Source organism: Peromyscus californicus, unplaced genomic scaffold (assembly GCF_007827085.1).
Source record: "Peromyscus californicus insignis strain IS unplaced genomic scaffold, ASM782708v3 Scaffold_17__1_contigs__length_78620276, whole genome shotgun sequence".
NCBI classification, from domain to species: domain Eukaryota; kingdom Metazoa; phylum Chordata; class Mammalia; order Rodentia; family Cricetidae; genus Peromyscus; species Peromyscus californicus.
This window is the reverse complement of record NW_026294469.1, coordinates 56,385,969-56,413,506: the sequence shown is the minus strand read 5'-3', so window position 1 is coordinate 56,413,506 and position 27,538 is coordinate 56,385,969. Positions and strand designations below refer to the sequence as shown.

The window sequence follows — 27,538 nt, the reverse complement described above, 5'->3', positions numbered from 1 at the left end:
CTCTACAATAAAGCCACTGAAATCTCTAAGACATGAACTGTTAATTCTGAAATAGAATTATCTTTAGACACCTTGCTTTAATCCTACTTAAGTCTACAACTCACCCCTTGAACAAAACTCTTAGGAAGTATTTAAAAGAATTTCTTTTCACATTGCAATGCTAATTTTAAAGGCAGTATTTTTTTTCCTTTTAGTGATAGGTCTTGCTATGCAGGCCAGGCTGGCCTCCAAATCATGAAAATCTTCCTGCCTCAACGTCCCAAGTGCTGGGACTACAGACATGCACCACCATGTCTGGCTTACTTGACATCATTAAACACAACTCAAATGTCTCTTTAATTAAAATAGGCTCTATCCTATCTAATCTTTATCATCTCTAATTTACGATGCTCTAAATACAAGGTCATAACAATTACGTCACCAGTGTGAAAAACATATTTATTTGCACATATGAAATGCTTTTTAAAATACATCTCTTTGGGCTGGAGAGATGACTCTAAGTGAAGACCCAAGTTAGGTTCCTGGCTCCAATGTCCAGCAACTCACAGATGCCTGTAATGACAGCTCCAGGAAATCTGGCATCCTCTTCTGGACTCCAAGAGCACCTGAATTCACGAATGCATGCACTCACACATAAACATAATTAAAAACAGAACCTTTTTTTTTTGGTTTTTTTTTTTTTTTTTTTCGAGACAGGGTTTCTCTGTGTAGCTTTGCGCCTCTCCTGGAACTCACTTGGTAGCCCAGGCTGGCCTCGAACTCACAGAGATTCGCCTGGCTCTGCCTCCTGAGTGCTAGGATTAAAGGCGTGCGCCACCACCGCCTGGCTAGAACCTTTTTTTTAAAGACATCTTTTTGCCTTGAAAAGTAAATCCTCAACAAATCCTAAGAAAACTAAGCCAAAGTAAGATGACTAGCTCCATGGTTTTAATCACTTAACCATATTAAAATAAAACTTGCTTTCTGACTACAAATTAGCATTGAGCCAGGCATGGTATCATATGCTCTTGATCCCAGCACTTGTGAAACAGAGACAGGTACATCTCTGAGTTCAAAGCCAGCCTTGTCTACATAGTGAGTCCCAAGAAAGCAGGGGTATGTAGAACCCTGTTGTCCCCCACAAAAAAACACAGTAACAATAATGCTGAGTACTGAGATTGAAGTCAACATTTGTCAGTTCTGAATGTTAACTTACATACTGATGTTCTGTTTTAATGACATTTCTATTGTGTGCATGCAAACTCATTCTCAAATACAGTCTTTGTGCGGAGTCAAAGAACGACCTGCAGGAGCTGGTCTCTCAGCCTACCATGTGGTTTCTGGGGAATGCATTCAAGTGGTCAGGTTTCGTGGTAGGCATCTTTACCCAACGAGCAATCTCACCTAGTACTGTGCCTTTTTATGTAACACTTATTTATCCCCTGATAAATAAACATGTATGTATTTATTTTTCAGCTTTTTTGGTTTTGTGACATGGTAAAAGTCTAAGCCTAAACTCTCTTCAATAAAGAAGATTCTATTTTAGCCAGGTATGGCAGTGTAATCCTGTAATCCCAGCACCTTGGAGGGGGAGGCAGGTGTGTCAGGAGTTCAAAGTCATCCTAAACTACATAGCCAGTTCCAGGCCAGGCTACAGACTTTGTCTCAAAAAACAAACCAACAAACAAGAAAACCCAAGTACATACAGATTCTATAAGACAAGAGATTCATATCTTTTAAAATGTTTTTATTAAATAACCTACTTGGAGAATAATTACAAAAGCTTTAAGCAGTTAATTCCAAGTAGTGAAAGGCATTTTCATTTAAAAAAAAAAAAAAAAAACAAAAATATCCTTATGATTTGCTGCTTTATACACAGGAATGATTTATTTTACAGTCATTTGTAACATCAGCCTATAAAATTCAAAACGTTTTTTAATGTCTGAAATGCAGAGTGACATTCACAATGATATGCTTTTGCACGAAGCTGTCTATTAACAGGCAAAACTGAACTCTATGACAAGTCCATACAGAATTTACAAGACAGGCACTTTGAATTTGATACTGGGAGTCTTTCACAGTTAATGTTGCTTTTTTGAAGCTCATCTCTCACCAGAGGTAACCCACTAGTGAAGCCAGGGTTTCCTGCTGCAGAAGTACAAACAGGTTTGGTTCCAAACACTTCAGTTGTGATACATGCAAGACATGCCCTAAGTAAGAAGGATCTTCTGAAAGAAAACGAAGAAAACCAAAAAAGCAGCCCGGAATAAAAGCATTGACAAGCATCTGAACGAGGCCTTTCAATCAGTGGTTTAAACCCCTTCGTTCTCAGGTAAGGGATTAAGAGGCCGAGAGAGGCACCCTCTGCGAGGGGGAGGGTACTGGAGGCTGGCAGTGTCCGCATCGCAAGAGCGCTCTACCAGAGGAGCAGGAGGAGGAAGAAGCTGGGCACAGCTGGACCATCTTGATCCAGCCCGTGGGGAATCCAGAGGGGGAAAGAAATACCTGAAATAATGAAGACAGAAACAAAACACCAAAACAAAAACAACAGGGGGAAGGAGGGAGGGGAACAGAAGAAAAAGAGAAAAGCAGTAAATACAAAGAGAACCAAAGAAGAGAAAACATGCTGGAAGGGGGGAAAAAAAGAAAAAAAAAGCTTATATATTCATGCCAAAACCAATAGAACGTAATAGTACAAATCAAGACTCACTTAAATCAAGGTTGCTTAAGCAAGTATAAAAATTTGGAAAGAAATCTGTTAAAGTTAAAATGCCAAAAAAAATGATCAGTCCATATGTTACAGAGACATTAATTTTATCAATGTAAAGCATTATCTGATCTCTCATTGATACTGTGATTTACAAAGCTAACACGCTTTTCACTTTGAGCAGGACTGCACTTGCTGCAGCAGCCGCCGGCACACACTGCTGAGTGCATACATGATACTGAGAACCAGTCCCAACACTCGCACACTGTAAAGCCGGCTACTGCAACATGCTTTTGAAAAATAAAATCATTGGACAGTTGTGGTTTCCTGCAAAAAAACTGAAAATAGCTACAGAATTTTGGTGTGTAAAAAGGCTCAAAGAATTACAGCCTGTTATTACCATCTTATAACTTACCCGTAATATGTATGCAATTTAGTAAATGAAAAGGTGTATAACTATGTCAAAGTCAAGAGTTTCAGAAGACAGGAATTCATTGAAACAACACATTAAAAATCCTGAGACATGGAATTTCGATTGCATGCACATTTTCAGCAAAATGTCAATTCTTCTTATGTTTCCAATTTGTCTCAAAGGAAACCAAGCTGTCTAGCATCACACCATAAACATTCATGCACATATTAGAAATAGCCATCTCTTAATGAGTATGAGATGAAAACTTAAAAGTGCTTCCACTATGTTACCACCAGATAAAATGGTAGCAAATGCTATTTTATCGCAACTCTGGTGCTACGTTAATAAATCTGCTTCTTTGCTAGTACTTTTAATTACAACCAGCTGTGTGGATAATATCACCTATAAAGCAATTCTACAAAAGGTAAACAAATTAGCACTCAAAACAATCTTTATGAAAAATATTTATTTGATTTTCAAATTAAAATTATAAAAACTCATCATTTTAGCTTATTGTTGTAGAAAATAAAAGACATATCCCTATATTCTCCAAATGGAATAAAATTATATTTTTCCTCCTCCCAACAGTTTTATGAGGATAGTAGCAATCTTTTCAGTTTTTAAACCCAAGTTAGTCTTCAGAACATTTCAAAAAATTGTTTTGGTGATGATGTCTCAACAAAAAGCCTTTCCATTTATAGTGTCAGCAAACTGACTAGTACAAAAACTTATATACGCTGTCATTTTAAAGGCCTTTTGGACTGTGTTTAGAAGTGAGCAGGCTGCTGGTGCATCTTGGGAGAGATCAAACGGCGCTGGGGAAGGGGAAAAGGAGCTCGGTCTCCATTCCTGTGTGCATGCAACAAACAGCCAACAGCAAAGTTACTCCAGCTAGCTGTGCTCAGCTGTGCTTTCTGTCGAAGGACATAATACAAATGGAAAAGGGAAAATGCATCACAGATCCAACTCAGATGGTTATCGGCACAATCAGAAAATAGATCAAACCAGCAAAGCTATTTACAGAAGAAAATAACAGTACAAAAGCTATAGCCTAAAACCAGATTTTTAAAATCAACTCTATATGCTTTCCTTGGAAAATAATCTGCTCTCCTTTATGTTAACTGGAAACTGTTTCTGTAGTTGCAAATACTTGACACCTCAGAATCAAATAGGAAGATTTCTTTATAAAAAATACAATAGTATCAAAACAACTGGGAAAATTAAAATGCAATTTCTTCTTTGGTTTTGGATGAGAATGGCATAACCACAGAGCAGTTAGGGCTAGATTCTGAAGTTTCCTAATCTATTCCAAATTATACCCAAAGGCATATTAAAATAAATTTATATCACAAATTTATGTTTGAATTGGAATATGAAAGTGACTATGTCAAATTTTGCTTTAAATGTTTGCAGAATAGTCTAAATGTTAAAACCTCAAATTTTATCATTTCCTCAATTATAAGCACAAAAGACAAATAATGACACTCACTGTTCTCATAAAACTGTAGTTGTGTACTTTATTAAATGTCAATGTGACCTGATGCAAAGCCCACACATCAAGCACTAAAAAAAATATGGATGTTTATCTAAGTAAGAGTCAACCCTATTAAATCACACCTTCTCTCCCTCCCTGCTACAGAAAAGAACACAGAATCATGAACAAAGCTATTAATATTTTTACTGACCACTGAATTTCGGAATATAGCTGAGTGATCTTACAAACTATTGTACATACCATAACTAAGAAAGCCATTAAATACAGACCCAAGAGTGAAATTCCAAGGGTGTCACAATTATTGGTGAATTACTTTATTCTACCCTAAGTCACCTTTTGGTATGGCTATCATGAGAGGTGGCTCAGCAATTAAAAGCAATGGCTGCTCTTGCAGAGGACCCAGGTTTGATCCCCAGCACCCACATGGAGGCTTATATGCATCCATAACTCCAGTCCAGGGAACCTGACTCTTCTGGCTTGCACAAACACTGCACAATGTGGTGCACAGATATGCAAGGAGGCAGAACAGCCATATACATAAAATGAAAGTGTGCCCAGGGGTAGGGTTCTTGGTTTTCCCACAGAGGAGCCTACCTGCCAACAGAAGATCCATTTAATGAGTTTTGAAGATTTGGAATATTTGAGCTTAGTGAAGGATTTGCGCTTCCCAGCTGAGAACTCCCATTTACTGGGCTCCCGTTACCTTTCAAAATACCAGTACACTTCCAGTTGTCCATGTAATTGGCTGAAAGAAAAAATAACCGAATCCATTAATAGGATCAATATCTATTCATAATACATGTACCTGCACTGTTGCAGGACACTGATCACACTGTGAACCCTGAGGTTGCATTATTTACTGGAAAGACCTGTTTCTAGTTGTGGTGTGGCTCAGCCCTAGGACATACCTTTAATCCAAAAGCTTTCTGCTAATATTGTGAACAGGATTAAACAGTCAAGCATAGGTCAAGAAGCAGAGCAAGCAGCCAGTTGACAGGAAGTGAACATATGGTTATCAAGAAAAAAGCAGAGCAAGTAAGAGGGAGTCAGGAGGACAGATAGAGACGTACAGGAAGTAGAAGGGAGGGGCGCTGAGTTTGAGGAGATCTGTTGAGAGGGTAAGAGAGAGAGGCTTCAGGGATGACAGCAGAGGAGGAAGGTCAGCTGGGTGCTTTCTCTGCCTCTCTGAGCTAGCAGGCCTTCACTCCAGCATCTGGCTCCCGAGTGTCTATTGGTAAAATCGAACAATTGAGATTCTGTTAAAAACAACGCTGCACTCTTCTCCTAAACTACAAGAAATGAGAGAAAGTATGGGCTACATTTTTAACAACGTTTGTGTCTATGCAATGCGCGCCCAGACTCTGGTCATGTGGAAGCCGGACGGTGATCCTGGGCATCTTCCCCTTTGACTCTTCACCTTAGTTGAGGTATGGTCTCTCTCTGAACCTAGAGCCCACCACTCTGACTACCCCAACTGTCCAGGGAACTCCAGGGACCTTCCTGCTTCCGCCACCCTATGGCTAGGATTACAGCTGCACACTAACAGGCCTGGCTTTTCCATAGTGCTGAAAATCTGAACTTAGGACCTCGTGTTTACAGCAAGCACGTCAGCAACTGAGCAGTCTCCACAGCTCCAGTCAGCTACATTGACTTCCAGGTACACATTTAGGACAATTTTTAGATGAAACACATAACCAAGTCTTTAAGGTTTTCGAGGAATTATTAATTTAAACTGCCCATGGTAACTCATACCTGTAATCAGAGCTTCAGAACGCTGAGGCAGAAGGGTTGCTCTGAGTTTGAGACCAACCTGGGCTACACAGTGAGTTCCAGACCAGCTAGGCACAGACAGAATGAAATCCTGTTTCAAAAACAAAGAACTACTAGTTTAAAAACCACTGAAGCTTTTCCATCTATTTCCCTTCCTTGCAAGAGAATGAACAGAGACCATCCTCTCATCTGTAAGATTAAGAAGTTAATATCCAGGTTCCGGGAATAGTTCACTCAATAAAGTGCTTGCCTTACAGCCACATGGACCTGAGTCCAATCAAAAGAACCTACCAGATATGGTAGCATGCCCTTGTAATATCAGCAATGGGACGTCAGAGATAGACGTTCTGGGGCTCAACAGCTGGCAACCGAGCCTACTTGGCAAGGTCCCAGGCTAGAAAGACCTTGTCTCAAACCAAAAAGGTGGATCATACCCTTAAGAACAATACCCAAGGTTATCCTCTAACCTATACACACGTGTGCACATACTAGCTAATATCAAAATAAAATCTTTAAAAAACAAACCCAAATTCTTTGTCTTTCTTACAATGAATATGTATAAGGAATGGATCGATCTCTTGGCTATGCAAATACACATTATTACATGGGTACTTGTGTAGATTACGGTAGAGAGATATATTGATAAGAAAACCTGTGTGGCAGTTTAGTGGCTCATCCAACATAGTCTCATCTTCGAATGTAAAACTAGTCCCTGAAGTCAATTAACCCACTGAATCAAAGTTAAGGACCTAATGGGATACTATTAGGGTTGTTATACTTGAGGTTTAGAACAAAAAAGGAAAGGGAAGTCCTTAAAACCAAATTGAAGAAAGAGAAGTCTGGGCTGGTCCTACAGAATACATCCTAGGACTGAACATGGGAAGCCATCAAGGCTTAGCCGTGTGTGTGTGTGTGTGTGTGTGTGTGTGTGTGTGTGTGTGTGTGTGTGTGTGTGTGTGTCAGAGAGACAGAGACAGAGAGAGACAGAGACAGAGAGAGAGAGAGACAGAGAGAAACAGAGACAGACAGACAGACAGACAGACAGAATGCGGGTACAGAAGTGCAGCAGCACTCTTGCAGAGGTCAACTTCAGCTGTCAGCCCTCATCTGCTAACTTGTTTACAAAGAGGCACTACTGTTCTTCCACTGTGCTGCACTTACCAGGGTACAAACCCCTGAACTTAGACTCTCCTCTCTCTGCCTCCCAGTTCCCTAAAGGAGCTCTGCGATCAAAACACCTGAGCTATGTGCCTGTTGTTAGGTGAGTTCTGGGGATTCAAACTCATTGAAGGCCAACACTTTTATCAAAGACCACCAGCCTCTGCGGGGGTCAGTCACACAAGTTAGCTTTTGCTGGAGAGGCTCCATATTCTAATTAGTTTTAAAACGGAATTTTTCCACAGAAATATAACATTTCAATTGGCCAGTAACTACTACAAACTAGGTAATCTGATATTTCAAAATAGTACAAATAAGATTTTTATTTTTAGATAATATTAAAAACAATTTTTAAAAATATATTTCAGTAGTGAGTTCCAGGACAGCCAGTGATACACACAGAAACCTTATCATATATATCTCATATGTTTATGTATTTCAGAGTTTACACTTCTAAGAGAAAAGTAAATAGAAGTAACTACCCCTCCACTAAAAACCTTACCTTTCCACAACCTCACACAGCCGTCATCTCCTGAGGATGCGAGTACTGTTCCTGTTATGTTCCAACTCACCCTCCAGACCTGAGAATTATGATTATCAAACTGAGCCACGATGTGGATTTCAAATTTTGTGGGACCACCAGAAGAAGTAAGTTCTTTCCTAAAAAAAAGATTAACAAAGTTTTCAAGAAAAACGTGTGTATACACACACTCTCACACATAAACACACATTTTAAGTAAGAAATACAAATAAATATGCTTCCTGTATTTTCCCCTAACGTGCACACCTATGTCCCCCACCCCCACCACTTAGCCCTGTGGCCATGAAAGTGCCACTTCCATTTGGATCCTCCACCACCTGGACTTATTTCACCCCACAAATTGTGCTCAGTGACTTTTTTTGGAAGAAACAATTGAGCACATTAGTCCCCAAAACAAGGTCCAGATTCTAATAAACCGAGTAGCACAGAGTACATACAGAAGCCAGAAAAGGACCTGAAACAATTCAAATGAAATCCTCACTCCAAAAGTCACATCAAATATTCAGTATACGATGCAATCTTCAGCCCTGACCCACTACTATTCTCAAAAGGAAGGTGCACTTTCATATTCCTGATTTTTCTACAACTCACCTTACAGGTTTTAATGTGAAAATTCTTACATCTTTGGTTGCTATTGCCAGGATATGGAAAGATCTTCCCAAATTCGGAGCAAACGCAATATCATGAACAGGATCTGTGACGGTCATAAGGGTTTCCGCTTTTGCATATTTCCTAATTCAGAGAAAAATTAATTAGAAATTTTGGAAATAAGACATAAAACTTGGGGCTGGAGAGATGGCTTCATAGTTAAGAGCACTTGCTGTTCTTCCTGGACCACAGCTGGATTTTCAACACCTACATCAGGTGGCTCACCACTGCCGGGAACTCCAGCTTCGGGAGATAGAAATGTTCTCCTCAGGCCTATGTAGGCACCTGCACACATGAGGCATATACTCATATATACATCTACACATAAATAAAAACAAAGCTTTCAAATAAAAACAACTTGAGCCAGGCTTGGTGGCACTTCCTTTAAGCCGAGCACTCTGAAGGCAAGAGGATCTTTATTGAGTTTGAGGCCAGCTGGGGCTACATACAGAGACCCTGTCTCAAAATAAATAAATAAAATTTTTGTTTGTTTGTTTTGTTTTTGTTTTTCGAGACAGGGTTTCTCTGTGTAGCTTTGCGCCTTTCCTGGAACTCACTTGGGAGCCCAGGCTGGCATCGAACTCACAGAGATCCGCCTAGCTCTGCCTCCCAAGTGCTGGGATTAAAGGCATGTGCCTGTGCCCCTTAATAAAAGTTGCTTTAGATGAAGCAAAAAATAAAAAAATTAAAAAAAAAAAAAGGCATGCGCCACCACCGCCCAGCGAAATAAAACGTTTTAAAAACTTCATCAATATATGTTAATTTTTTTCATACTGCTCACAGTAAGCACTTGCCTTTGGAAGACACTGAACAGTGGACCCCCAGATGATAAACTAACTCCTAAGCCCAAACTGGAGCCTGTAAATATGACCTTACTCCAGAAGAAAACAGTGTATTTCTCTGTGCTTATTCTGTGCTTATTCTGTGCTTATTCATTGTCACTAGGGTAGGACTGACTCTGAGAAAGACAAAGCAGTGAGGGAGCCTGAAGTGATGCTGCCACAAGCCCAGGAGTTCCTGGCTATCAAAACTAGAAGAGCCAAGAGGATTTCAAAGAAGCACAGCCAAGCCTACATTTGATTTTAGATCTCTGGCCTCCAGACTGGTAAGTGAAAAAATTTCTGTTGGGCTAGCCCAAGTGTTACAATGTAAGTGTATCTTAAAATAGCTAATCAAAACTTAGCTAGATAAAATCTGGGTTTACTAGTGATTTTCTGTTTGTTTAAGTAAAGGCAAAAGGCATGCCAGGCAGTGGTGGCACCGAATGATTAGGGAGTGCAGGATATATATATGAATGCACACATCTGAGACACTCATGTCAAAATAACCTAACACTGTACAGGAGCTCAACATGTATAAACTATGTGATCTCTTCCTCAGAAGCTATTCTTATATAAAGTAGAAACTATACCTTACATTTTAATCTCTAGACTAGTAGCAATTTGCAGTGGTGGCACACTCCTTTAGTCCCAGCACTCAGGAGGCAGAGCCAGGCGAATCTCTGTGAGTTCAAGGCCAGTCTCCACAGACTGAAACAGGAAGATCAATTGAATTTGTTCAAGACTAACCAGGGTGGCATGAGACTGACTCAAAAAGCAAAAAACAATGGGGCTGGAGAGATTGCTCAGCAGCTTGGAGCATTATTAATTCTGCAGAGGACCTGGGCTCTATTCCCAGCACCACATGGGGCTCCCAACCATCCACAACTGCAGTTCCAGAGGAGCCAATGACCAGGCATGCACATGGTACACAGACATATATGTAGGCAAAGTAATCAGAAAATAAATCCTTTTTTTAAAAAGCAAAAAAACAAAAGACCAAACCCATACAGGAAAGCACAGCACAGAACTTGATATATCACGGGAAATCAGTGACTACACAATGAAGGATGTACAATGCAGGTGATGAATGAAGGAATAGTAATTGAAAAGCTACACACAATGCTGAACAGAGCAGTACTGACCTGGTGTTTTCATTGTATTCAAATATCTGCACCTTGGCCATTGCATTGGGGCTGCTGTCATCACTTCCCACGGCGATCATGGGCGAGTGAGCACGAGAGCTGGGAATGAAGCAAGGAGACAGGTGACCACAAGCTAGCCTGAACTTCCTACCACATCTGCATGTCCACCACAGGCCTGCTGCACTGCGTGTGTGTGTGCGTGCGCGCGCACGCGCGCGCGAGGACCTCACCCTCTGTCCCTCAGGACTGTTCTTCACACACACACACACTATGGCTTAAACAGAAGGAGCTTCTTCCAACAGAGGGTATTCAAACAACTGGCAGGTTAAAAATGACACCTGCCATACCCTTCTTCCTACAAACATCAGCAACAGGAAAAATGGAGCTCTTTATTAGTAAAGCTTACTAAAGCTTTGTTACGAAAGCTTCACATATTAGATCCACTAATCTAATCAGAAAAACTCAGATGAACTACAGAGAGCTATGTGATGACAGGAAGGAGAGATTATTCTATGTAAATAACAGCTTCATGAGAGCACATCTATCAACAAATATTCACATAACCGAGCTGCTAGCTAAATTTTAAAGTGAACTAGTGTTCATAGACAAAATACCTATATATAGTATCTATACACATACTAAATATCTATAGAATCCAAATGTTATAAATACTCATGTAACAAACAGAAATGAATAGAAAAGATAAGGCTCAACATTAAACAGAAGCAAAATAAGCATAATATCTCTATCTATCTCTCTGTTTTTCAAGAGAGTTTCTCTTTGTTTTTCAAGACAGGGTTTCTCTGTGTGTATCCCTGGCTGTCCTGGAACTTGCTCTATAGACCAGGCTAGCTTCAATTCACAGAGATTCACCTGCCTCTGCCTCTGGAGTGCTGGGATTACAGGAATGTGCCACCACCACCTGGCTAATTTTCTCTTTTTTAGGAGAGAAATCTTTAGGGGTGGATAAATGGCTAAGGGGTTAAGAGCACTAGATACTCTTCCACAAGACCCAGGTTTGATTCCTAGATCCCACATACGTGGTGGCTCACAATGATCTAGTACTCTAGTCCCAGGAAAGCTAATGCCTTCTTCTGGCTTCCACAGTAACTGCGTTATTGTGGTGCACAAACATACAAGCAGGCAAAATACCAATACACATAAAAAGTTAAAAAGTTTAAAAAAATGTAAGAGGAATCATATAATCTAAGAATAAACCAGTTAAGTACAGATAAATTTAAAACTGCAATTACTAACACAACAACTATAAAGATTACCACAAATAAAACACCTACTAGTCATTTATGAATGAGTGACCTATTTGATCAGTGACTATAAACGGTTTAGATCTAAGAGAGCAAGAACCAATAGTCTAAGTCATCTACATATGTAACAGTGGCTAGCATAATTAAAATCTAGAAATTAAACTAGTGACAGCATTTACTTTTAGAAAAAAAGAACTTTCAGTTTTATTTTCTACTTCTCTAAATATATTTGCATTTTTCCTTACCAAGTGATTAAAAAAATAAATAAAAAGCAAATATAGGAGAGGGCTGGAGAGATGGCTCAGCGGTTAAGATCACTTGCTGCTCCTCCAGAGGACCCAGGTTCAACTCCAGGCATCCGCATGGTGACTCACAACAGTCTACAACTCCAGTTCCAGGGACCCAACACCCTCTTCATGCCTCCAAGGGCACCAGACACACGGAATACACAGACATACATGCAAGCAAATCACCCATACACATAAAACAAGTTCTTTTTAAAAAATCTTTAAAAAGAAACCATGGCCTATTCACACTCATACATACTCATACAACCATACTCAATATGGAGCATTTAAACAGGAAGGATGTTTACACAGGTATTATTTTTATAATTATAATTACAATTATTTTATTATAAACCTTATTATTACCCCAACACTCAGGAGGAGCAGCAGGACAGCAAGCTCAACACCAGTGCTAGCTGGTTACACAGTAAGTTCTAAACCAGCAAAGGCAAAACAGCAAGTCTCTTGAATGAATGAATGACTGAACCGCTTTAAAAGAAATGCTACGAATTATATACTAATATGTGAAGAAGCCAGGTGGTGGTAGTGCACGCCTTTAACCCCAGCACTTGGGAGGCAGAGGCAGGTGGACCTCTGTTTGAGGCCAGCCTGGTCTACAGAGCAAGATCCAGGACAGCTAGGGCTGTTACACAGAGAAACCTTGTCTGAAGATGGGGATGTGTGTGTGTGTTTGTGCGTGTGTGTGTGTGTGTGTGTGTGTGTGTGTGTGTGTGTGTGTGTGTGTGTGTGTAGAAATGCACACAAAAGAGAAACCTTGTCTGGAGATGGGTGTGTGTGTGTGTGTGTGTGTGTGTGTGTGTGTGTGTGTGTGTGTAGAAATGCACACAAAGTATTTTTCCGTGAGAAAAGAAATTTCAAGGAAAATATATGAGTTTTATACATGTAGAGGTATATCATGTCTTTTTGTGTTGGTGCGTATCTGATTATGTTTGCATATATATAACTCTTAGGAATATCCTAATTTATTTTTATATAAATAGAAAAAGTTCTCACCAAACTATTGATAATGGATGGGTTCATCTGTGGAGTGAAACTAGAGACAAGATACATGCCCAGATAGATAATATCATCTAGTTACAGAAAGCATCTAAGAAATTAAATCAGCAAATTCTTAGCTTGGAAAATCACTCGCCTGTTTTAGTAGAATTATCAAAGGTTTGCTATGAAAGCTTACCTGGAAGGGTTCCAAGAAATACAGCTACAGCTCAGCTTACAGGAGATTTCATGCTGTAGAGACCACTGGCTGAGATTCATAACATCTGGGGCCTCATATATTCTTACTATACCATCTGCTGAACAGGTTGCTAACATCAGACCCATGTGTTTGGGAGCAAATTTCACATCAGTAACAGATGTTCTACTATCCACTAGAGTTGTCCTCTTCACCTGAAAAAAGAATTCATACACAAAAAGAAAATGTGATGGATCTGAAAAATAAAATGTTTTAGAATCACAGAGACATCTCTGTCATCAACTAGGTGTTTATCCTTGAGTTAACTTAAAGCCTCTTTTGGTGTCTATTTCCAATGATGCACTTTGCTTAAATAACAATCACTAACAAATTAGTGAGCTGTAATTAACTGTTGCCTTTAAGACAGAATAAAGTCTACCTTTAGAAAGGATAATGTATGTTAGTAATCTCGCTGTAATGGTTTGAAAAAAATGGCCCCCAAAGGGAGTGGCACTATTAGGAGGTGTGGCCTTGTTGGAGGAAGTGTCACTGTGGGGGTGGGCTTTGAGGTCTCCTTTACTCAAGCTATACCCAGTGTGACAGTCAGTTGACTTCCTATTGCCTGCAAGATAAAGGATGCTCAGCTACTCCTCCAGCACCATGTCTGCCTGCATGGCATCATGCTCCCTCCAGGAAGATAATAGACTAAACCTCTGTAAGTGAGCCCCCTCAATTAAATGTTTGACTTTATAAGAGCTGCCGTGGGCATGGTATGTCTCTTCACAGCAATAAAAATCCTAACGCACTCACTAAGTAATAATAAAACACTCACTCAACAGACTGGTCCCCAAACCAGAAAATGTCAGAATTTTTATACACATGGCTCTGTCATGCAAAGCATGATACAAGTAGTAAAATCAAATGAATTAGAATCCTTAAATAGTAAATGTAAGGATTACAATGTCTATCAACATCAGTAAAGGAATGGACTACATAAAAGATAGACAAACATCTGCAGACTAGTCTACCTTCTGGCAGAGCCAGGAGAAGAGGAAGATCTCACTACACACATCCTTTTACAGCTTTCAATTCTATACTGTGTGATTATTAAGAAAAATAAATTGTAAGGAAAGTAAAATACTTGACATGATAAACTTCAGAAACAGTAGTGGAAAGGTCTTATAATCTAGTTCAGTTCTCTACTTTTATGGATAAGGATTGTGAGCAGCACACAGGTACTATTCCTGCCCAAAACCAATCATTCAATAAAGGCTGAGGTAGAACTTACAGTAGACACAGATAAGGGAAGCTCGGAGTATAGCTCAGTCACTGATAGAGGCCCTGGGTTCAATCCCAGGGAGTGCAAAATAACCACAAATCAGAAGTCTAAAGTCATATACTAACTACCACACAAGAATCATGTAAAATAAACAAATATATAAGATTGGGTGCAAGGCAAATCCCCTGGGTTCGTCACCGGAATAATGATGGCCCAAGCACTAGTGCAAGCCAAGCAAATGTGAAGTCAACAGGAGAAAATTCCTTAGAAAGCAGAACGGGGAGGGGGGAGGGGGACGGGGGGGGGGGGGGGGGGGGGGGGGGGGGCAGTGCTCACAGTGAGCCCGGGGCCTGGGTAGTCGTGGAGGCACTAATGGTCCGAGAGCTCACACCTTGGCTTTTCTGTGCGATACTAAATGTCTCACCCAGTGACTCTGTCCTCGAAGTTTGTCATTTGATTCTCCGACTATTTCTTCCCAAACAGCTGCTGTTCGGTCAAAAGAACAGGAAGCCAAAACTTGTCCAAACTCAGGATGAGCCCACGTCACGCGCCATACAGATCCACTGTGTGTCTGGGGAATTTAAAAAACAAAACTGAGTTTACTCACTTTGCACATACAGTTTTACTCGAGAAAATAAAATAGAACATGGGCAGTTTTACTTCAGTTAGAAGAGAAAGATACCAACTTAACGTTTTAATAAAAAGTTAATTTCTAAAGACTTTGAACTTTTGGAAGATATTCAGGATTGTGGACTTCTGGAGTTGTTAACACTTTTAAATTTTTTTTTATTTTGAATGTGTGTGTGCACACGTGTGTTCTCCATCTCTCTCACTGAACTCAGAGCTCACCACCTGGCTGGACTGGCTGGCCAGCTAACTCCTGGAGACCCTCCAGTCTCCACCACGCCAGCACTGGGATGACAAGCACATGCTGCCACACACACCATTGAAGGGGGGTTCTGGACTCGGTCCGCACAGTTGCACAGCCAGCACTTCCTCTCCAGCCCCATAATGGAGCCATCCAAACACGTACTAAGAATGGCAAAGCCAGAGGGTGTTTTTGATCTCCAATATGGGAGGCCTACTTTGTAATTTAGCCTAACCAATCAAGGAAGTCCATCTTTTTCTTTTTAGTTGAAAAATACTTCTTTTTTTTTTTTAAAGATTTATTTATTTATTTATTATGTATGCAATGTTCTGTCTGCATATATTCCTACACCCCAGAAGAGGGCACCCAGATCTCACTACAGTTGGTTGTGAGCCACCATGTGGTTGCCGGGAATTGAACTCAGGACCCCTGGAAGAGCAGCCAGTGCTCTTAACCTCTGAGCCATCTCTCCAGCCCTTATTTGCAAAATATTTGTACAGAAAGCATCTACCTAGTCAAATAAATAAGATTAATCAAGATTATCTGCTTTACAACCCGGAGACAGAAGTAGATTCATGGTTGCCAGGGATGAGAAGAGGCAGGAACCAGAAATGACTTCTGGATGAAGAATACGGGGTTTGTGTGTAGCGCATGAAAATGTTCTAGAATTAAACAGGAAATGGTCACACAACTTTTTGAGTAAATTGTTCTGCCGGGCGGTGGTGGCGGCGCATGCCTATAATCCCAGCACTCAGGAGACAAGAGGCAGGCTCTCTATGAGTTCCAGGTCAGCCTGATCTACAAAGCAAGTTTCCAGGACAATCAAAGCTGTTACACAGAGAAACCCTGCCTTGAAAAACCAAAAAGAAAAAAGAAGAAAAAATTATTCTCTTAAAAGAGGTAAATATGACATTTAAGTTATAACTCAAAAAGGTACTATAGTGTTTTAAACAATTATTTGGAGTGGGGCATGCAGTTCTAATAAGTATGAAAATATATACACTGCAAAAATATAGGGTATTTTATTCACTTCAGGAGCTAACACAGGGGCTGGAGAGATGGCTCAGCAGGTAAGACCACTGGCTGCTCTTGCAGAAGATCTGGGTTCAGTTCCCAGCACCCACACGGGAGCTCACAATCATTTAACTTCCAGGAAGGTCACTGCAAGCACTTGATGCACATATACATGCAGGGAAACTCTTAACACAATAAATAAAATCTTAAACGCTAACAACAGACAGAAGAGTAGCAACAAAATGATTAAATCATTTTAACTGAGGTGAAGTTAAACAAGGTACTATTTTATGGACAGAGGCAGCTCAAATCCTTGTACCCAAAGAAATAAGTGAGCTGGTCCACAACTTGCGATGGTTTGATTTACAAGTGCTTAACTTTATGATGATGTAAAATGATACTTTTTTTTTTTTTTTTTTTTTTTTTTTTTGGTTTTTTTTCGAGACAGGGTTTCTCTGTGTAGCTTTGCGCCTTTCCTGGAACTCGCTTTGGAGACCAGGCTGGCCTCGAACTCACAGAGATCCGCCTGGCTCTGCCTCCCGAGTGCTGGGATTAAAGGCGTGCGCCACCACCGCCCGGCGTAAAATGATACTTTAACATGAGTTTGATCTATACCTAGGCAGCATCAGCTTCTGCCAACGCTGGGCAACAGCAGTGAACCACAGGAGCCAGTCAGACAGGATCGACCAAGAATCCCCAGTGTGCTGTACTAATGTAGGATGCTAAGCAAGTTGGGCATACTAAATACATTTTCAACTTACAGGATCTTCAACTTAATTTATGTTTATTGGTAAAGAGCCCCACTGTAAGTCAAGGAATATATCTAATTTAAAGTACAGAATCATTTCATTTCCTTTATATATAAGAAATGTCGTTACTACTGTACACCCTCACTCTGTCAAGAAAGAAAATGGACTGATATACTTCACCATCAAAAGAATTTGCTAGAGCTGGGTGGTGGTGGTGCACACTTTAATCCCAGCATTACAGATGCTCTGAGCATCAATCTACCTATTGCATTTAGACATTGTTAAGACATGGTTTCATGTAGCCCAGAGTGGCTTAGAACGCCTTATGTAACAGGCGGTGGCGATGCACCACGCCTTTGATCCCAGCACTTGGGAGGCAGAAGCAGGCGGATCTCTGAGAGTTTGAGGCCAGCCTGGTCTATAGAGCAGGTTCCAGGACAGCCAGGACTACACAGAGAAACCCTGTCTTGAAAAAAAGAACTCCTTATGTATCTAAGGATGATCCAGAACTTCTGTTCTTCCTGCCTTCACATCCCCAGTGCTGGGATTACAGGTGAGCACTAAAATTTCAGCCATGCACCACCCATACCTGGTTTATGCAGGACTGGCAATCAAACCAGGGCTTTGTTCATGCTAAGGCAAGCACTCTACTAACCAAGCTACATCCCCAGCCACGCTTCTGTATTTCTAACATTTCCTCTATTTTCAATAATGTAAGAATTCTCGCAAAGCTACACAGAGAAACCCTGTCTCGAAAAACCAAAAAAAAAAAGAATTCTTAGACCAGAAGTGGCGTATGCCTTTAATCTCAGCACTTGAGAGGCAGGCAGGATCTCTGTGAGTTCAAGACAGGCCTGTTCTACAAAATGAATTCCAGAACAGCCAGGGCTATGGAAAAGATCCTGTCTCACAAAGAGGAAAACAACATCATCATCATCATCATCATCATCATCATCATCATCATCATAATGATGATGTAAGAATTCCTCCTGAACCCAGTAACTTCAACATGGTAACAATGCTGCATCAATGGAAAAACTGCCCACTTTTCATTCTGTCTGGTCTTTTGGGCTTCGCCTTCAAATCTTACTTTAAAAAGCTATTAACTAAAAGACACACTAAGTTATCATTGCTTAATCAAATGTTAAATTCTCATTCTAACTAAAGAATAAGGTCTACACAAAGATGTCACCACAATTAAAAAAAAATTAAATAACCAGGCAAGGTGGCATACACCTCTAATCCCAACCAGAGAGGTGCATCTCTGTAACCAAGACCAGCCTGATCTACACAGCAAGTTCTAGGCCAGTCAGGACTACAAAGATCCTGTCTCAAAAAAGAAAAGAAAAGAAATAGATAGGTGTGGTAGCAGGTGTTTGTAATCCTAGCAGTTGGAAGATAGGTACAGAAAAAAATGTCACAACTCTAAGGGCAGTCTGCTTGTCTTACATACAAGTTTCAGGCTATCTCAAACAAACAAACAAAAAAAAAAATTTTGAATCTCCATCGATTAATCAACACAGAACAGCTACTGGATGTTTCTAAACAGCCTCTGAAGTCATAGGACAGTACTACGAAGCAAGAAAGAAGGGTTTCCTTTGCACATGGCATGCTGCTAATATACCTGTAATCTGTCACAGAGACAGAAAAGAAACAAACACTTCTAACACTGAAAAACTACAAGGAACTCAAATGCCCATCAGCAGGTGAGTGGATAAACAAATGTGGCTTATCTACACATTGGGACTGCTCAGCACTGTATAAAAAAATGAATAATGCCGGGTGATGGTGGCGCACGCCTTTAATCCCAGCACTCTGGAGGCAGAGCCAGGCGGATCTCTGTGAGTTCAAGGCCAGCCTGGGCTACCAAGTGAGTTCCAGGAAAGGCGCAAAGCTACACAGGGAAACCCTGTCTCGAAAAACCAAAATAAATAAATAAATAAAAATAAAAAATAATGCTGGTGTGGTGGCACACATCTTTAATACCAGCACTTCGGAGACAGAAGGAGGTGGATCTCTCTGAGTTTGAGGCCAACCTGGTCTAGGCTGAGTTCTAGGACAGCCAGGACTACACAGTGAGAACTTGTCTCAAAGAAAAAACATAAAACACAACACGGATGAACCTCAAAAATATGCGCCGGGCGGTGGTGGCGCACGCCTTTAATCCCAGCACTCGGGAGGCAGAGCCAGGCGGATCTCTGTGAGTTCGAGGCCAGCCTGGTCTCCAAAGCGAGTTCCAGGAAAGGCGCAAACCTACACAGAGAAACACTGTCTCGAAAAACCAAAAAAAAAAAAAAAAAAAAAAAAAATATGCTAAGGGAGCCAAGCGGTGGTGGCACACATGCCTTTAATCCCAGCACTCGGGAGGCAGAGCCAGGCGGATCTCTGTGAGTTCGAGGCCAGCCTGGTCTCCAAAGCGAGTTCCAGGAAAGGCGCAAAGCTACACAGAGAAACACTGTCTCGAAAAACCAAAAAAAAAAAAAAAAAAAATATGCTAAGGGAGCCGAGCGGTGGTGGCACACATGCCTTTAATCCCAGCACTTGGGAGGCAGAGCCAGGTGGATCTCTGTGAGATCGAGGCCAGCCTGGGCTACAGAGCGAGATCCAGGACAGGCACCAAAACTACACAGAGAAACGCTGTCTGGGGGGGTGGGCATTGCTAAGGGAAACTAGGCAGATACAAAGGACTATATAAGCTATTACAGTGTTGTGTGACTTTTCCGAGAAAGAATTCAAATAGAATTCTATCCAACAGAGTCTATCCAAGTCTAGTTGAGTGTACCAACGACTTTACTGGAGAATGGATTAGCACACACAAAAAAATGGAACTGCATTACCAAGTCCCACCGCAGCCTGGGTGACGACTGACAGGAGTTGCCACTGCAGCATGTACACCTTCAGTCACCGTCCCCCTGACATACTGTGACACCCAAGACCACATGTGGCTAGAGCAGAAAGGAGCAGTGACTAGAATCTCAAAAGGGGATCTGCGGACTCTTCCCCATCTCCTTTTAAGATAGAACGTTAGCAGCTCTATAACCTTTACCATTAGCATAGAGTTAGCCATCATTGTGCTGTCTATTCATTTCCTTACTGTGACTACAGGGCCAGGGTATTCTGGAGGTCACCAGGGCAACTCAGCTTTATGATGGCAGGAGTCATGGGAGGCCAGGAGAAAACAGGGCTGCTACAACATATGGTTTCATAACAAACACTCAGAAACTGCTTTTGCTAAAAGTCATGGACTCCTCACAGGTCCACAAAGGCAACTAAACACAGGATGAAAAACCAGCACCTGTGCCTTCATCTGCACAGGTCAAACTCTTGTTGCTCTGCTGTGGATAATGCTCTTGTACACTGGTTTAATAAAACGATGATTGGCCAGTAGCCAGGCAGGAAGTATAGGCGGGGCGAGCAGACAAGGAGAATTCTGGGAAGAGGAAGGGCGGAGTCAGGAGTCGTCAGCCAGACACAGAGGAGGCAAGATGACTGAGAAAAGGTACCAAGCCATGTGGCTAAACATAGATAAGAACTATGGGTTAATTTAAGTGTAAGAGCTAGTCAGTAATAAGCCTGAGCTAAGGCCGAGCAGTTATAAATAATATTAAGCCCCTGAATTATTATTTTATAAGCAGCTAAGGGGGGGCGGGGTGCCAGGGGGGGCCCAAGAAACCTTCTGGCTACACTGCTCTACATAGGCATGCTAATCACTTAAGGAACAGCTGTCTAAATTCATCTCATCCCCCTTTCAAGGCTGAAGCCATGGAAAGAAATCATCATTCTCACTAAACCTGTAGTCACCTGGGGTTATGGGAAGAGCCAATCATTAGAGGACAGACCACCCCACACTTAAGGGCAATCAATTAAAAGTAAAGATAAGGCTGCACCCTATAAGCAGAAGTAAATATTCTATGAGGACCAGATGATTGATCCTCAAGCAATGACAGTCATAAAGACCTCTTTAGACCAACTCACAGAACTAGAGGTGAGACAATGATTTAAACCTAAAACTGATGTTAGTACCTCAAAGTCACAGTTGGGGTCACCCAGCTACAAACCCTGTGACCTACAAGTGACCCCTCTGCAAAATACACTGAAGCAGTAGTAGCTAAGATATTGTGGAAGAAACCAACCACTTTCTGATTGGATTTAAGGCCCACTCCATGAAACAGAACTCATATCTGACACTGCTAAAGTAGCCAAGAACCTGAGACTAGACAGGTCACCTACTACTATTATTCTGATAAAGGAACACAGTAATAAAATGGCTCCTGGGGCGGTGGTGGCGCACGCCTTTAACCCTAGCACTCAGGAGGCAGAGGCAGGCGGATCTCTGTGAGTTCAAGGCCAGCCTGGGCTACAGAGTGAGTTCCAGGAAAGGTGCAAAGCTACACAGAGAAACCCTGTCTCGAGAAAAAAAAAAAAAAGGCTCCTAATGACATACTGCTATACTCATAGTTGCTCAACCCACATCAGAGAAGCTTCTTCTTGTAGTAGATGGGAACTAACACGAAGGACCACAACTGGACAATGTGCAGAGTTCTATGCAGGGATCTATGCAGAAGAGAAAGTGGAAAGACTTTAAGAGCCAGAGGTGATGGACAACACCAAGGAAATAGTGTCTTCCAGCACAACAGGACTGATGCACAACTCGGACACTGCGGCAGCATGTACAGGTTCAAGCCAGAGGGGGTCAGGGCTGAGAGGGAGAACTGGACAGAGTCCCACCCCTAACCAAGAAGCTATGTGCAATCGGTATCTGTCGGCAAAGGATGAAAGTCAGTTTTCTCCAATCGAGTCTCACTGAGTCTCACAACCACACCTCAGGGCAGGCCCCACACCCAGGAGGAGCCAACACAAAAGACCTCAGTGGTAATTTCATGGGGTTGTGTTTTATTTTGCTTTCGTTTGGTACTTTTTGTCCTATGGTCTTCTGCTTGCTTTATGTTTTATTTTTGTGGTTTTATAGGCATTTTTGTGGGGGGGGGTTTACTGTTTTGTTTCTTGTTTTTTGTTTGTTTTTGTTTGAGGGAAAAAGAACATATAAAGTAGGGTGGCTGATGAGGAGGGAAAAAAAAACATGAAATATGCTGAAATCCTAATAGTAGTTAGAGAATGCTACAAAAATACTATTTTTCCATTCTTAGGGCTTTTTGTTGTTGTTGTTGTTTGTTTTGTTTTTGAGACAGGGTCTCACTCAGTAATTTAGGCTGGCCTCTAACTTATGGCAATCTCCTGCCTCAGTCTCCCAAAGCACTGGGATCCCATACCTGGCCAAACTTACAAATTTTCTTATTCTCAAAGTTCCTATTGCTTTAATAATAAATTAATTTAATAAACCAGAAATTATCTTTCCAGGAAAAAATACCATATCAATTTTATCATTTTTCTCAAGTCATTAATACTAAAATAGCAAACATTTCAATTTTCTCAAACCATGTAAAAATAAAAACTAACCTTCCAACTAGCAGTACAATGCCAATCTCCGCTTTCACTTTTATCCCAGACCTATAAAAACAAACAAACAAAGGCAAATGAGCATAAGCGCAAGGAAAATGTTAACTCCACAGGAAGCAGCGTAAGGAATCGTTCATGTCTTAAACCAATGTTCCCTGGAATTGGTGTGCAGAGCTGGGGCCAGGCACTAAGCACCAGAGGCTGAGCTCTAACAGGTAATCAACACAACACATTCCTGTTTTGGGTTTTTTGTGGGTTTTTTTTTTTTTTTTTTTTTTTTTTTAGTGCTGAGGGGCGGGTGGTGCTGGTGATATCCTGAAGACTGAGCCCAGAGTCTTGTGCTTGCTAAGTGTGGTACTAAGACAGTACTGAGTAATACCCCCAATTACCCTTTAATAAGTAACTTTGACTACTGAAACATTGTTTATAGCAGTTTAGGTTCCTGTATCTGGTGGCTCATTTTCACCAATCAACACCACATAACCTTTTTTAGTGTGTATCTCTGTTTACAGACACCTTATTTGATACAAACTGGCAATTCCTCAGCATCTACCGCACAGCCAGCAGCGTGGTAATCATGCCTGAAGGGCACTTACCTAACACATTTACTTTCTTGTGCTTCAGAACACTGGAAAGCAATGCAGCACTGCCCCTAAAAATCATTTTAAGCTGTGAACTCACCAATATGAGGACAAAAATAAATGTACAAACCGTGGCACTAAGTGGACTGTGAAAAAGAATTTGCTTACAGTACAAGCCAAATACAAAGACAGTCATACTGTTCCATCTAAGCTAGGGAGGTGTAACCAGGAACCCTAGGGAGACAGGGATGGGGAATTATTGGACACAGTGCCAATTTAGAATAATGAGAATATTCTACAGATAGATGGCCATCCCACATTTTGTAAATGATTGAAAAAGCACAGTGGGGCTCGTGCCTTTAATCCAACTCTTGGGAGGCAGAGGCAAGTGGATCTCTAAGTTTTGGGCCAGCCTGGTCTACATGATGAGTTCTAGACCAGCTTGGAGGGAGGGAGGAGCACAGTGGGTATTCACTTTGAGGTAACAAATAAATTTTAATGAGGCAAAATAAAAAATAGCAGCCATCAGTTCTGGAGAGATGGCTCAGTGGATAAGAACACTGGCTGCTCTTCCACAGGACCCAGGTTCAAATTCTCAGTACCCCACACCCTCTTTTGACGGCTGGTGGTACACAGACATATGTGCAAACAGATCATCCATTCACATAAAATTAAACATAAACATACACATAATGTTGATCAACTCCATGTGAAACAAAAGCTAAAGTAAAATATTCAATAACCCCCCAAAAAATTATAACCCCCCCCAAAAAATTCCAACTTAATCAGTCAAAAATGTCTTAAGAACTGGGGATGCTCAGCTGCCTAGCACCTGAGACCCGTAGTTCAACCCCTAGTATCACAAAGAAAAAATAATGTGCCAGCCTGGTGGTGTATATGTGCGATCCCAGATACTCAGGAGGCTGAGGGATGAGGACCGCAAGTACAAGCCAGCCTGGGTAACGCTAACTTAGGGAGACCATGTATCAAAATAAAAAGTAAAATGGATGGCAGAGTTCAGAAGCAAAGCATTTGCCAAGCCTGGGCTTAATATCCAGTACCACACACACAAAGTCATGATAATGCCAATCCCGGCCTTGATGCTATTGAATTGTTACTCTCATGATGTAGCATAGCACGAACTGGGCTAAGGATGTAGCTCAGGGGTAGGCTGCTTGCCTACCATATGTGAGGTCCTGAGTCTGAGCCCCAGCACACACAAAAAGGGAAAACTGGGGGTAAGGGAGAGCACTTTGCCAAATCTTATCACAATGTGTCAAAATATTCACTGATTTCTCATTTGGAATTAGCCTAAAGAAATCTTTCAAAGCATGTAATATACTAAATAAATGAATTTTCATCACTGTGACAACCTACAAGCTTTGGAAAGAACTAAAAGATCTGGGAGCAAGTGGATAATGACAAGTATGGCTAATTCAGGTAGCAGACATCAGTTAAGCCCTTAGGAATGGTATTCACTAAGATATCGTAGCAATATTGAGAGAGAAAAAAAAATGGGCATGAAAAGCTTACATGTATATACACTACCAAGACAACCAGAGAAGGGGCTGGAGAGATCATTCAACAGTTAACGTTTACTGCTCTCTGCAGAGGACCCTGGTTCAGTTCTCAGCACGCATACGATGTGGTTCACAACTGCCTACAACTGTAATTCCAAGGCATCAACTCTTTCAGACCTCATGCACACACACACTCACACACAAACACACACACACACACACACACACACACACACACACATAAAAGTCCACATTGACATTCAGCTATCCCATAATGAACCTATATTAACAAAATTCTTGGGGGGGGGGGAGTGACAGGGTCTCTCCACAGCCATGACTGTCCTGGAACTCACTTAAGCATACCTGGCTGAGATCTGCATGCCTCTTTCTCCTAAACGTTGGGATTAAAGGTGTGTGCAACCACCACCCAGCTTGACAAAAATTCTTTAAAAGACAGTGTAAATCAGGTAGCGGTGGTGCACGCCTTTATTTTATTTTATTTTTTTTATTCCTGAGACAGGGTTTCTCTGTAGCCCCGGCTGTCCTGGAACTCCCACTGTAGACCAGGCTGGCCTTAAACTCAGAGATCCACCTGCCTCTGCCTCCCAGTGCTAGGATTAAAATCATGAGCCACTACACCTGGCCAGACTACTTTTTCTTACTGAAGAGCCTTGTATTTATACACACATTTTTTTTTAATCTGTGCAAATGTTAGATTTTCTCCTTAGAAAAAATTACTGATAGCCAGGCAGCGGTGGCACACGCCTTTAATCCCAGCACTCAGGAGACAGAGCCAGGCGGATCTTTGTGAGTTCGAGGCCAGCCTAGTCTACAGAGTGAGATCCAGGACAGGCACCAAAACTACATGGAGAAACCCTGTCTCGAGAAAAAAAAAAAAAAAAAAAGAAAAGAAAAGAAAAGAAAATTACTGAGCTGGGCGGTGGTGGCCTAGCAGGGATTGCTGTAAACAGATGCTAAAGGTTCGAGGCTGTGGTTCAAAAACCCCCATTCTCTGGTTGTATAAACAGGCTGCTCAGTCTCACTAAGTAAGTCAGCTGGAGGTCACTCTCCTGTCCTGTCTCTCCTTGTGTGACAACATTATGCCTAATAAAAGGCTTCCCAGATGGTCATTTCTTGCCCGCTTCAGGTAGCATGGGCAGAAGCGGTAACAAAGTCATCAGAGACAGCCGAGGTACACGGATTAGCAGTCCAGTGACTACGCTGTGAAAGCGGCGAAGCAGTTTGGTAGCAAGACAGTTGAAGCAGCCCCTTCCCTGACTGTCATGGTAGTGGATACATGTACGTTCTGCATGCAGAATTACGTTCTCTCCCAATATTGCCACACTATCTTAGTAAAGACCATTCCTAAGGGCTTAACTGATGTCTGTTACCTGCCCTCCTTGGCCAATAGTTGGCTCAGCCCTTAAGGGCTCCAAGGGACCCAGACCCAGGTTCGGTTCTCCCAACAAATGAATCACAACCTTAACTCCAAAGGATCAGACGTCCTCTTCCGACCTGCCTAGACACCAGGAGTTGCACATACATACATACAATGCAGACAGAACACTCATACAAAGCAAAATAAATCTTTAAAACTGAGGTGTGGGAGGGGCAGAGCCGTGCCTGGCGGCGGCGCACATCTCTCTAATCGCGGCAGAAGCAGGTAGATCACCGGGGGTGGGCTACAGAATTGAGACTGGTCTCCAAAAATTAATGCATCGTATCATAGTCAACGGACCACTTGAACATGAACAAGAATAATAAAAACTGTCAGGTTTTCCGGCTATTCTGGCGTCGTGCAGGAGTTCATGCTTTGTAACCCCAGCATGGCTGAAGCGGCGACTGGAGGACAAAACTGAGACAGTCTCAAACACCCAAGAACAGAACTGCGCTGTGTGTAGTTTCCCTCCACGGGACTCCCCTCCGGAGAAAGTGTCCCCGGCAAAGGAACACAGGCGAGGCCCACGGAACTAAGACTCACGCTGCTGGGGGGGGGGGGGGGGAAGACATCCCCACGGGAAGCCACCGGTCCGCACACAAGCGCGGGAGACCACAACTGGGGACCCAACCAGGACCCACTCCGGAGACTCGGCACGCGCGTGCGCTCAGCACCCCGAAGCCGGGAGCCCTTCCGGCGCAGGCGCGGCAGGAGGAGCGCGCCGCGAGCGCGGGCAGCCGTGACCCCACAATCCGCCGGCGGGGAGGGCTCTCGCCGCTTCCGGGGGGGCGGCGGCGGCGGCGGCGGCGGCCCCGACGCGGGTCGCGTGCGTCTCGGTCGGGACGGGTCCCTTCCGCGCCGCCTCCCTCCCTCCTAGCCCATCCCTCCCGCTCCGTGCCGAGCCCCGGGGAAGCCGAGGAGCGCGCCGCGCGCACCTTGACGCTCTGGTCGCTGGAGCAGGTGGCCATCCGGCGCCCGTGGAAGTCGAAAGACACATCGTGGATGAGGTCCTTGTGGTCCGCCGCGATGCTGCGCGCCACAAACATGGCCGCCGCCGTCTGCCCGGCCCGCCTCCGAGAGGCCGGCGCTGGGGCCAGCAGTCCCCGGACCGCACGCCGCGGGGAGGCGCGTACGGCACGTCGGCCCGCGTCGCCCCGGCACGCCACGCCCCGAGGGACACGCCCTGCGCGGGCGGAGCCTGTGCCCAGACCTCGC

At 42.5% G+C, this 27,538-nt stretch overlaps 1 protein-coding gene across 3 annotated transcripts; it reads right to left on the bottom strand.

The window, feature by feature from the left end:
- Positions 1 to 1,709: 1,709 nt before the first annotated feature.
- Positions 1,710 to 27,479, bottom strand: Seh1l (SEH1 like nucleoporin). Of its 3 annotated transcripts, none has more exons than XM_052742400.1 (9): positions 27,259 to 27,479; positions 22,785 to 22,835; positions 15,121 to 15,267; positions 13,421 to 13,632; positions 10,674 to 10,772; positions 8,654 to 8,794; positions 8,024 to 8,181; positions 5,188 to 5,338; positions 1,710 to 2,605 (listed from the first exon to the last, which is right to left on the bottom strand). In XM_052742400.1, exons 1-9 carry the CDS (start codon positions 27,367 to 27,369, stop codon positions 2,320 to 2,322), a joined length of 1,356 nt encoding a protein of 451 aa, XP_052598360.1. In that variant the 5' UTR covers positions 27,370 to 27,479; the 3' UTR covers positions 1,710 to 2,319. The 3 variants fall into 3 exon arrangements, with proteins under 3 accessions (XP_052598360.1, XP_052598361.1, XP_052598362.1); XM_052742401.1 differs by having other exon boundaries at positions 1,710 to 2,484; positions 27,259 to 27,477; XM_052742402.1 differs by lacking the exon at positions 1,710 to 2,605 and adding an exon at positions 3,547 to 4,012 and having other exon boundaries at positions 27,259 to 27,478.
- Positions 27,480 to 27,538: the final 59 nt, after the last annotated feature.